Consider the following 13,061-nt stretch of genomic DNA (forward strand, 5'->3'; position numbering starts at 1 on the left):
TCTCACAACCTCCCCCTGCCATGTCCAGTCCTCTTAAAGAAACATCTTTTGAAAGCTGTTGCTGCCTTTAGTCCCTCAATTCCCTCCATCCTCCTCGGTCCTCAGTGCCTCTCCTGTACTGGATGAGGTTCACCTGCACTAAACGGCTAGCTGTTCTATTATTAGCGGCAACAGAGATGCATGTAAAATATAAGGACTTGGTTGTTAATTTGGCAATTCCCAACTGTGCTGCCAGCACAGGAGCTCTGAAAAACGGCCTGTCCTGTGGGTCTTGTCCTCTTGCTTTCTTTTCATGATCTAAATGAGACGTTTATTGGATTAAGGTTCTTCTCTGCAGAGCTCTGAGGTGGCCTGGGACAAAAAGCTTAAAATCTCACTCGCTGTACTAATTGCCTTGGGATTTAGAAGGAGGGGGGAAAAATGATTTCGCATTACATCAGAAGCCTAACTCACGAAGGTTCAAGAGGACTTGTAATCAAAGTTTATTTGTTTGATTTTTTTACTTTCAGAGGTGATCAAAATATTGAAAGAGTGACAAATGTATTAAATACCATTGATGTTATTTACACATGCTGCTACAGATGTTAAAAAAGCAAACACATAGAGAAATTCGATGGTTACGGTTGCAATAAACTTATGACCTCTGCAATGAAATTCTATGCCAAACGTCTTTTCTTTTTTTCTTCTATGCTGGACTTTTAATTTCAGTCATGGCTTCACAGACGTATATCCAAGAGAAGGCCATCAAGTTGCAAACATCAATTTTGTACTACAGATTTGTTCTACAGAATGCAGTTTAACTAGATCCTTTTATTTTTAAACCGGGCTGATGCAGCAATTAACTTACAAAAGAAAAAAGAACAAGCGAAAGGAAAAACCCACAGATACTCGAACTGAAGTAAGGTTATCATATTTCCAACATAATATTGTACACTACCGCCCATCAAAAGCAAAATAAAAAAGTCAGTTCTTTACCTAGATTTTGAATACAAAACATGACCCTGAGCAGTCAAATGGAATAAACAGAGTCCTTTAGAAAAAGAAGAAGGAAAAATAGACTCCCAAAGGGATTTAATAACATGTTCCAGTGCTGAAAAGCGCAGTGTTTAAAAGCTCCACATTTAAGTCCCACTGACAAGTCCTTAACAATACACAGAGAGTTCTGAATATTCCTGTCTGTGGACACAATATGTACCGAGCCCCCTCCAGGGTGAACAGTCTTGAGAACAGCACAGAATAAAGAGTGGACTAAAATAGTATTCCATTACTCCACGAGGGATACTTTATTATTATTATTATTATTATTATTATTATTATTATTATTACACAAATATAGTAAACTAAAACATACAAAACAGAACTTTGTAGGCAAAAAGATGTAACAATGGCAATGCTTTTTAAAAACTTTGTATAAAAAAACATGGGGGAGAAATATGTGTCCTAGAATTATCCTACTGTACAATTCAGTTGTAAGTCACCATTGAAATGTTCATTTAAACAGGGAAAGCCAATCATTCTTTCACATCCAAATTTTTTTTTTGGTTCTCTCAAAATAAGATAGCAGACGTTCAATTGAAACAACAAAACAAAATATCTTTTGGCCACCTTTTTAATTTGTAATTTTTTCAAATTCTATTCCACAGCAACAAATGGTCTGTTACAGATGTTACTTTTTAGATCAGTGTAACAAGAAAGGCTTGGTTTAATTAGCTACTAACCACAGGTGTGTTTATCCACCAGATCAATAACATGGTGACAGCCCATTGTTTCACACATGCTTAGTTAACTGCTGGCACATACAATTTTGCAATATCTAATTTTACTTTGAAACTCAAATCCTGCATATATAATTAAAAGAAAGGGGTAATTAATGTAATAAATCCAACTTATAAGCATTACTTTTAAATGTGAAGGTTGAAACATGAATGACTGCAAACTACTAAAATGTAGTTAGTACACCTCTTAACATTAAATAAGGTATTCCATACCACCTCTGATTCTGTTAGGATGTTTTTCTTATTTCATAAAAAATACTTTCACCAAGAAAGTGATCCACACATAACCAGAACATTGAACATTATTATATTGCTGACAGTGTGCGAAAGATGGATTCAATTACATTAATGAATCCTGCGGCTGATGTAATGCTATGTTTTATGTTGCATGTTAATTTAAATTTTCCTGAAAATTCCTGCATGTAATGATTTGTTTATAATATTATAATCCTGCTATACCAAAGAACAGAGGCTACCACATTTGCAAGGGAACAAGTGATACTGAGATGTGTATCCAGATCTTTTTTGTCCACCATATCAATGGTTAAACAGATCAGCTCCACTCAGGCTCACTTTATTCCAGGTTGATTTCCCATTAGCCTCTCTACTTCTCCCCTAACCACTAATCACGGTGATTTACCACAAGACTACTTCATTGTGACTGAAATCATTTGCTGCCCAGTGGGAACTCCTCCTCCACACACCTCTTTAGAACAAACCCTCTGCCGCAGCAGCATTGTGCATCTCTGAAGGAGACGGCAGCCCTGCTGTTCCTCCCGCAATTTCGGTAATAAAAAGTCAATTGATAAGTAAAGACATCACGGGGGGATTAACCCTGGTACTCCAGCTCAGGTGACAGCTGAGCAAAGGTCAGGGGGGTCCTGGCACTGACCCCAAGGCCCGGCCTAGGCCTATTCACGCCTTAGAAAAGCTGCTGCACTTTCGGGGTATAACGAAGACACTGCCTGACAGCTCTAATTTTATCAATTAAAGTACACCGCTGAGAGAAATGGCTGATTTCCACCACATTTTGCTCTGCTAGAATACCCCTGTGTTACTAAAACAGATGGCATGACAAAAGGAACATGGAAACATGAAGGGGCTTTAAAATGAAATAAAATAAAAACAGACCCGAAAAGCATTAATTATTTCAATCAGAGTGGATTAAAAAGCGCTTAAAAAAAGAAAAAGAAATGACTTCCCAAGGTAATCAGGTGTACATACTGAGTTATAAAAGAAACACAAACTCACAGGGTGCTTTACAAATGTTATTAATGAAATATTATTAGGAAGCTGCATCTGCCCTGTATTGTCTAGATAATCAAAACTGCTTTCAATTGCTTCTGAAGCAGTGCTGATTAAGGGCTATTTAACAGTCACTTAGACAGATGTCGAAACCTTTGCTGCAACATCTTGTTTCTTTTTGTATTCCTCTACAAAAAGTACCTTATGTTGAACATGAATAAATAAGCATACAACTTTTTTTTTTTTTTTACTGCAGTTTCAATATTTACATCCAATGTATTAATCGATATTTGATCCCAACAATGTAAGATAAGCTTTTACCTAAATGACATAAAAACTCTCCATGCTCCAAGACTGGACAACAACAGTCAAATTAAGACACACACACACAACATATGTATATATATTATACAATTTATATTTAAAAACCTTATGTAGATGTAAATGTAGGAGAATGTTGTATCTGATATGATTAATGCAAATTAATCATATTGTCTCCTGTTTATTGCACAGAAAGATTAAAATCATAATTGTAGAAGCAACAAGTTGAATAATACTAATACCAGCCTGCATTAATACAATTAAATTGCAAAGCAGGCCACTGCATTGCTACACCTTCGGCGGCTTGCAAGCTCTCTGACTTTGAAATGCAAGCAGGCTCATAATTGCCCTGACCAGCCGGTTCATTATTAGCAGTTTTTTTTGGTTCCTTTAATTATTTGCGGAATTGTATCATTAGTTTCCCCGGGAAGATCAAAGAAAAGCCTGCTCACCAATATTACAGTCAGATGGAAAACACATCAAAAAACATGACTTCTCTTTACCTTCAGCACCGCAATGAATGGCACAAAGTTAGCCCTCTGAAGCCCATTTTTATAGAGGTCTGAAAGAGAAAATTGGTATTAGCTTTGCTGTTTAGCCCTAATAATGTCATTTTCCCTCCCAGATTGGCAAACAAAGCCTCTATTGAGAAAAAAGAGAAGGGAAAACAAAAGCGATGAGGAAGAGCAGAAATTGATTTCTCTACTGGCAACACATGAAATTCATTTCATTCCCAAACAATGATAGCTAAAGAAAGGCAGCGCTGAACAGACAACATCTAAGGGCTGAATAAAGGACATCTCAATTAGCTCTGTAAAACACATTACATTTGAAATGCGCCAGCAGAGAAACACACAAAACACTGGTCAAGCTGTTTTCTACAACAGTAGCAAAAACTAGTGGTTGCTTTTATTAAAAAAAAAGGGGGGGGGGGGGTTGATTAAGCATAGCAGAGTTACTAATTTAATTAGGAGGAAGCAAGATATTGCTTAGATTAAGGTGATAGATTTGCTATTTATTCATAATATTGTATTCTGAGCGCTCTGTTCCGTACGGTCAAGGTACAATTCAATGCTTTGATTTAGAGGTTTCCTATTAAAGAATAAATTAGGAAACTGTGTTGCCTTCTATAGCAAAACACTCTGCTGTAGTAAACAGGAAATAAAGATAAAGACTGGGAGCAGAAGACACTCATCTTTCATTAAACTCAACATTTCCCACATTTAATAATAATAATAATAATAATCATATTTTTTAAATTACATTTCTTCAATAAAAAAGTGAATATAATGTTAGATGATACTCAGTTGGCATCTTTCCCATTTTCTCTGAGATTAATCAGTGTTCAACAATCTCTTGATGTAAAATAATGTGTAAAATATATATTCAATTATCTCTAATTATTACACTAACTGAATCAAAGGGGAAAAAAACATTTCAAATTTCTCTACTTTTGACTGTATCTGTATGTGTGGAGTGCTGGGCTGGGTGGAGCAATGACAAAAAAAATGATGACAACCACACAAGTGAAGCGAACAGCCTTCGCTCCAAGGGGGCTGTAATTCGGATCGATACACTGGCTGCTAGGTGATTACTGAGGGTCGCTCTCAAGTTATTCCACACCAAATCCCAAGGAGAGAAGATACAGGTGCCATTGACACTGCACAGTGCTGCGTAGGTGTGCAAGGAGAGCTGGAGAGGAGGAACAGTTTATTCACTGCGGCTCCACAGCTGCTACACCAGGCCGGGCTTCTGCATCTTGCCACAGCAGATGACAAAAGCTGGTGCATTTCAGCCTTGAGGTAACGTTCCTTGTTATTCCACTACAGTGTCCATAACAATAACACCCTCCTTTTCTTCCCTTGTAAGTACACTCTATTTCACACTTTATTAACATCACTCACCATTTTGTTCTTTGCTAATACAAAGAACAGGAACACACATATGAGAGTCACAGATTTCAAACTATTTCAGTATGTTCCTTTGTAGATATAAATATACAGTATATACAGTGACGATGTCTTTAATTTTCCAGGTGGGTGTCTTGGTATGCATGGATCTTGCTATCCCATCCAAAACATTAAGCTTCACAACATTACTTACAGCAATCCTGAGGTGTACATTAAGATAGCTTATTCTAAAATGGTGTACCTAGAGCTAAAGATGTCCAACTGCAGTCAAGAACACAGTATGTTATTTTCCGCCACTCCTTCACACTAACAGGTATGTCTTACAATCAACGGACACACAGGGAAGAATTCAGAGAAAAGAATGCTCTATAACATCAGGGGCTATCATGGACAACTTACGTGCTGTGAAACTAGTAGTGTCATTGATGCAGGTCGCGCACAATTGTTCCAATGCTGAAAGCCAAAATGGGCTTTGTATGCAAATCATGAGGCTTCATGATACATTATCTCAACCTCTAATTATGCATAATTTAAAAATTCAGCTAACTAGATGAGCTTAAAAAAAAGAGAGAAGAAAGAGCACTTTGGATAGCAGCACCATCTAAGGACTTCTCAAGGTTCAAGTGCAACCACATAACCCACTTAATCTTGTCCTTATTAGCTAGCATGTAAGGGTTCAGATGGAATTTCTAAGCCTTTTATGCAACTTATACCTCACCATAAAGTGGTTATGTTTTTTTTATTGTTTTCATAATTTACATAATTAATTTGAAAAGCTCTTTATTAAGTTCTTATGGTCCATGCCTTCATTTATTTATTTATTTATTTATTTATTTATTTATGACCAAGCAATGTCAAATTAAACTTTTCTGCATAACCGAGAACACTGTACTTCGGGGAGGGCACTCGAATGACCGAATATTAGCATTCTCTAAGAAGATATAAGAACATTATTCTACTCTCTCTCTTAAATATGCATAAGAGTATTCACCCTAGACAAAAGGATATGTTAATTAACCTTACCCAGGTTTTCAACAGCAACACTTGAGGTAGCTTTGCAAAGTGTATATTTAAGCATGCACATCTGCTGAAACCAATTCTTTACAGCAAAGGCTAAAGCAAATAAATGATGGTGTTTTATTTGGCTGGGATGGAGGGATTGGAAAATGACAAAGAGAGCACAACAGAGAAGTACAGTTAGTTCTTAAGTTCATATTCCTACTATATTGACATTAGAAATATACATTTGTACAAGTTATTTCTTTTCATTCTGTCAGTTAAAACCACAACCCAGCAGAAAAGGAATGAAAATATTCTCCCTGGAATTTCGGCAAAAGCCCCACTAAAGTTAATCCACTGACGCTTTCTAACTCCATGGTGTTATAAAACCAATAATACTAACAATTGTAATATGATCAACTCTTTTGGTTTTACCTGCTAAGTGGATTTTCTGATCATAAGGCATCACCCTTATTAAGTAGTGCATGAAGAAACATACCACATTAACTTAAATCCCTACCTGTTTAGATCCCAAAAGCAGAAATTAAAAAATAATACTACTGCCTTTATAATTAAAGAAAGTGTTTTATTTTTCAGTGTCCATGTTGCACCTTGAGAGGGTCTACTCGATTGAACTGAGGAGTCTTCAATCACTTTGTAAAGAAGCACATAACACAATCAAAGGACCTCTCTCTTATGGGAAGGATCACATCATCTCTTTCTATTAGCATAACGGAGCTGTGATCTTTCTGGTCTCTGAAAAAATAATAAAAGGACATGATTCACACGTGACTGCAAATCTGATTTGAGGAAAAGCAAAACAATAAAATAAACTGAAAACTGAAGAAAAAATGCACAAAAAAAGAGTAGGCGATATTGGTTTTGTTTTCTTCATTCTTATTCTGGTTTAGAAATGCAAAATAGACTTCTGTTAGCATTCTGTTAGTAACGAGACTGCATAAAATAATCTCACACTTGATAAGCTAGAGCAACGCCATACCACAAGTGCAGTAGTTAAATGTCACAACTGTTTTTTTCTATAGACAGGTGTACATGTAATTATTCAGACTCCCTTCTTTTTGAAGTTTGGTGAGGAGTTGGGGGGGCGACATTATTCCAAATCACTCAAAATTACAGAAAGAGACAAAAGAGGATGGAGGAGGATGCTGCAGGGAGATCATTATCTCTTTGAAAAATAAATCAGACTCACAACTGAAGAATTTAGAGGCTTCAAATCTTACCTTCTGGAGGCCGGTTGGATGTTGCCACAACAACCACCCCGTTCGCAAAGAGGTTTTCGAAGAGCTGTTTCAAAATCATGGCATCTGCAATGTCGGTGACCTGTGAGAACAATTATAAAAAAACACTTTACCTTTTTTCTTTCTTTTTTTAATATCACAGTTAGAGAACTATGGCTTTTAATTACATTTAGCTTAAAAAAGGTAGAATAATAATCAGGACAGAGAAAGTTATGACACCATCTTCGAACTTCACACATTTCCTTTATAAAACCTGCTATTTCCTTAAGGGTAGCAAAATGACTCAATCTTAACTTCCATTATGAGGTTACAGGTGGGAACTGTATAAAATGCACATCACCATTTCCTGGGCTAATTAGTGAGATACAGCATGAAGAACAAAATACAGGGTATTTTACATTTCTATTAACCATTCTGGCCAAGGCCCTTTTTCCAAAGCTGACTGCAAATGGTCACGAAGCTGCTTTCTATCGAAATGAGGACAAGTAGCTGATATATGGGAGCTGAGATAATCAACTGCTGTTGAAAATGGATTGATATGAAATAGAAACTATTACACAATGGCAGACAAAACAACTCAACAGATGGCCAAACACAAAAATAGGCGGCTTCATTGTGTTTTAAGTGCCTTACATTACTGTCCATGAATAATCAGAGGCATTGCAGTTGTTGTTTTTTTATTTTACCTCCTGTAAATGAAGCATAAATTAAACCTGTAAAAGCGCACACCAATAAAAACATAAATGATTTTCAGCTAGGATGGTATAAATGCAGTTTCACTTTAAGATCATAATCAAAAACAATGCTGTCATTCATATGCATATCAACTAATACACAGGCAGACAGAACATTAAGAGTTAAGGGAGAACAAGACAAAGAGATTAGTGGAAATTAACTAGTCTTTTCATGTTTTCTTTTTAAAACATAAAAATAGTATACTTGTACTCAGCTAAGCATTGATGCAACACTGTAATAAGGTATACACAGAACAATACAACAATGTGGCAACACAAAGGTGTAGAATCCAGGGGATTTTGTGAAAAGATTCAAAAATAAGGTTTAGAGATTATATTTATAAAGTACTTTTCAGAGAGGAAAAAAAAAATCACAGAGAAATACATTTTTAATTTAAATGAAAAACAACAAAATAAAGTCCTATTCTAAAATAAAATGATAGAATTTCAATACTTAACACACACAATTCTATGATGTGTGCACAACGTTACTGGGCAACAATTAGAAACCTTTAACAACGTGTTGATAAGGGTAATGTTTTTAAAAACATTTTTCTCAGGGTGAAATGTTTTAAAATACAACCAAACTATAACATCATACAACATTGTCAGAATTAAATGTGTTAACTGAGTATATTGTACATATATTTTAAGTCTGATTCTGGTTGCAAAGACTCCTGCAAAGATTTTGACCTGGTAAGGTGAAAGTAAAACAGGTCATTCATAAGCACCACCTCTGGAAAACCCATATCTTTAAGATACTAAAGTGTACAGAGCCAAGAGGGATCTGTGTACTGTTACATATAATCACTTGTTGAACAGAGAAAGCCTTGTTAACCTGATACAATATCTTTGTTGAAAAACTCAGTTATACTCATTGCGTTCTTACCACCATTTAATTTACAAATTCTGAAGACTGTTTGAGTGAGCAATTACAGTACCTTACTGTAACCCCCCCTAATATTTAACAACATTTGCAATAAAGTATTTAACATGTTTAGCTAATCAAAATGTGTATATAGTGAAGCCACTATACAGGGTGACTGCACTAAAGTATTAACCCTACTGGGGAATACTGTGACTAGCCATGTCTGAAGGCTACACAGAACCTGTCCCCTAGACTCTCCTCACACACTTTGTCCTGGTCAAGGGTGACAACGCTCAACAGCCTGCACTGCAAATCTTATACCACAACAAATTCAATCATATTATGCCAGTGCTATGGATGATTCCAGTATCAACAGAAGCTGTATTCAAACCAATGTGTCTATGTCCGGTTGTGTAGTCATTGTCTACAGACCATACATTCAAACATTTCATTTTTGTCTCTTTATGCATTCTTTCCTCTTCGTTCTGGGCCAAAAGCTGTACATACTTGTATATCTGGTGTATCACTTTACTATTGAGCCGTTGTATGTCTATTGTATATTTTAAAAACCTAACGTACTCCTCTGCATGAAGAAAATGTGTTATCAGTAATTTGAAGAGGATCTTGTGGTTTAAAAACTACAAAGCATTCTTGTTACAATCTTTCATCACTCTGTTTTTTCAACAACTTTGAAACGGGTGCAAATTTCAAAACTGGCAAGTGGTTTGATTTTTGAACAAAATTGATATACATACATTATCCGGTGCGATTGCTAAAAGCTCTTGAGGGGATATGTGGTACTTTCACAAAACAACACACTAATATTTAAATCAGCATCCAATTACTAAAGAAAGAGTCACTTTGTGTACTGTATACGGGTGCCAAATTAGGATCTTTTGATCTTACACCCTTACTTACACAGCCCTAGAGAAGAGTAATTTTACAGTCTAACTAAGCACAAGACAATAGCTGAAGCATTTTCTTATCCTGAGCTCTTTCAATACCTAGCATTCATTACAAATGGGGACAAAGGAGAAGGCTATAAATTACTGATAATGGTAGCCTGCTAATGAAAAGAATGGAGAAATTTCATTAGCATTTAAGAGAAAAGATTTTTATGACCTACAGTTGCTTTCCATTACGACTCACTTAAGACAGAAAGGGGGAAAAAATCGAATCCTTCATTTACATGAGTGAGTGCCTGGGGCTCAGTCATCTGTTGATTATACCAATAATGCATTGCAAACATGAGCATGTGTTTTCACTAACAGTATTAGCACCAACAAAAAACAAGAGCTTGGCTGTAATTTAGACTTTTAAATCCCAGCAATCTTAGAGGGCTTGAAAACAGAACGCAGAGGGCTCACAATCCACATAAAGATGAATCTGATAATATGTCAGGGGGGAAAATGATACTAGCTTTTGCCTGGGGAGAAAAAAAACAGGCCCAATTATATTTCACAACACAAAGATGGTGGCAAAAGGTGTAGAATATGTGAATGTTAGCCACCAATTTCTTCTAGGTAAAAGGAAAATGACAGGGGGTGATAACCGCAGAATATCAGATCAGAGTCATCGCTCAAGAGGACCACTTTCTTAGTGAATGCTTTCTAAGGGGGTATAAGTGGTCCTAAAGGCAGCTAATGAGAGCTTGTGAAGTACTATAAGTTGACAGAAAGGTTCAAATACAGCTCCTAAAAGGAAAAAAGGTAGTCACTGAGTAGGAGGTAAAAAAAAAAACAGAATGATAGATATATTCATAAAAATGAAACCTTCTCAGTACCCAGAGCATTTCTGATTTGCTACCTAGAGGAGACATTTATGAAGATGTTGCACCTTCCACTGGCTTTTCATTTGATTTGGATTTTTGCCATGGTAGAATAATAAAAAATAAACAAGAAGAGGTTTGAAAAAATAATTTTCTTCTGCAAAGGTTTCATACATTGATAAATTAGTAGGAAGCCAGAATAAATAACATGTTATCAGCCCAGTGTCCAGAAGACCACTAGATGGCTCCACATTTACTGACAAGATAGAGAAGAGAGAGAAAAAAAAAGAATTTCTAAGTGTATTCCAAATACATGGTTTGAAATCTCCTTAAAGATAGTGATTTTTTTTTTTTAATTCTGGGCATGTTTTTGGCTTACGTCTTTAGTTGATCAATATCAAGGCTTTATAATTCATTCTTAGGCTTTAAACCTAAAAACCCTCTCTTTAAGACAAGGAAAAAGTGCATGAGGCGAGCCTGACTGATAGATGGAGTACAGCCGGCTTATTCATGTCTATGGAAGATGACAGTCTAATATTCATTGGAATGATTCTGGGGGTTGATTCTTGGTGCACATCCGTAGAATGAGCTGAACAGGTGAACAAATAACAGTTCAACACATCTTCACACTCCTTCAGTCCAGTGGTCAGTGCCGAGTGGATCGGTTGTAGCCTTTCTGTTGTTAGAAAATGTCCTTTTTACAGAAGTGTTTCATCTCTGTAAAGTGTTCCTAAAGAACAGTATTGATGACAATGAAAACAGTGCAACAAACACATTGTTTATTATTATGATTGTATGACTTACAAATGAGGCAAACTGCAATACTTTAAAAAGTGTCTAATGTGCACTTGGGATCACTGAATATGAATTGAAAATATGCAATGTTGAAGCTTGAATCACATTAAACATCATGGAAAAGAAGTCAGAGGCAAGCCAAGTTTACAAAACCAAGAAAACCCCAAAATCTCTAGTTTGCTTAATCTCACACTGGTCAGCACTGCATTAAATAATTTCTACATTAACTCATTAGTGCAAGAGGCCACATCTTCACCATATCAGTTAAAGCAGCTCACCAAGAGAGCATTCGGTAATAGTTAAGTTTGAGTATCAAACCATTTTTCAGTGTTCAGTCAACTTAGCAATAAAAAAACAGGGATCACTGTTTGTCAGCAGCTTCTTAAGCACATGACAACAGATAAGGTTGATAATGTCCACTACTGACACTTGCATTTCAGGTTTGATTTGGAACTCAACATTTTATTTTATGGTAACAGATAAAGTAGCAACCCTATGGAGTAATTAGCCAAGACTCACTCGATGTCATTCCACAGACAAGACAAGCTGTTTGCTGACATAACTCCTTCCATGTAAGGACTTTCTAAGATACATTATGTATGTATGATTAAACCCTGTGAACTACTACAATACCAGCAACATTATAAACTGCTTATGCATTCTGATCTAAAGTGTAGGATATGTGAAATACAGAGTGGAGTTTACTCCCACGTTAGATGGTTCTATACACATAAAAACAATATCTTGTTACTACACTTCAGCGCTTTGTGTAAGAACACATTGACATTAAAGAGATGCAGATAAGTTGGTACCTGGAAAAATTACCACATATAGATGTGTCTATGGTAACTGAAAAAAATGAGATCATATCGGAAAGATACAAAACCAACCTGATCACCACAATGATGATTAAAATAATTTCTCCAAATTGAAACACTGCTGTTTACTGCTCAAAACAATGTGAGGCACTAGCAAAGTCAATCAAGGTCTTTTAACCTTTATTTTTGTAACTGGCATGGAAGGAGCGCCGAAAATTTACATTTCAGTTGGTGTGCTTTAGTATCAAGGGGAGTTTACATTTTTTGGTTGTGTTTAATACCACCACAAAACATGGTCTCGATTAACCTGAGAATAAGAAAGATGCTATTTGGCTAATTCAAGCATTCCTCTTTCTTACGCATGCAGACTGAGTGGCATTACTGGATAAAAGGAAAGTGAAGCCTATGTGCAGAACAAGATCAAAACCACTGTGAATGACAAAGGTAGAGATGCTGTTTTGCTTTGGTGCTGTTTTGCATCCTCTGTTCATGGTGACTGTGTTAGAATTGTGGGATTCCATTATATGCAAGGATATCTGAGCAAATAAATTTGGTGTCCCTTGTCAAGA

General features: G+C 36.1%; 1 protein-coding gene across 1 annotated transcript in view; it reads right to left on the minus strand.

The window, feature by feature from the left end:
• afg1lb (AFG1 like ATPase b) overlaps window positions 1-13,061 on the minus strand; it is a 31,594-nt gene that overhangs the window by 11,604 nt on the left and 6,929 nt on the right. Inside the window, exons 6-7 of the mRNA XM_066701383.1 lie at window positions 7,492-7,591; window positions 3,845-3,903 (exon numbers count right to left, since the gene is read on the minus strand). Of these exons, the coding sequence (XP_066557480.1) occupies window positions 3,845-3,903; window positions 7,492-7,591 (159 nt within the window). The remainder of the gene's footprint in view (window positions 1-3,844; window positions 3,904-7,491; window positions 7,592-13,061) is intronic.

This window comes from Amia ocellicauda, chromosome 1, assembly GCF_036373705.1.
Source record: "Amia ocellicauda isolate fAmiCal2 chromosome 1, fAmiCal2.hap1, whole genome shotgun sequence".
NCBI classification, from domain to species: Eukaryota; Metazoa; Chordata; class Actinopteri; order Amiiformes; family Amiidae; genus Amia; species Amia ocellicauda.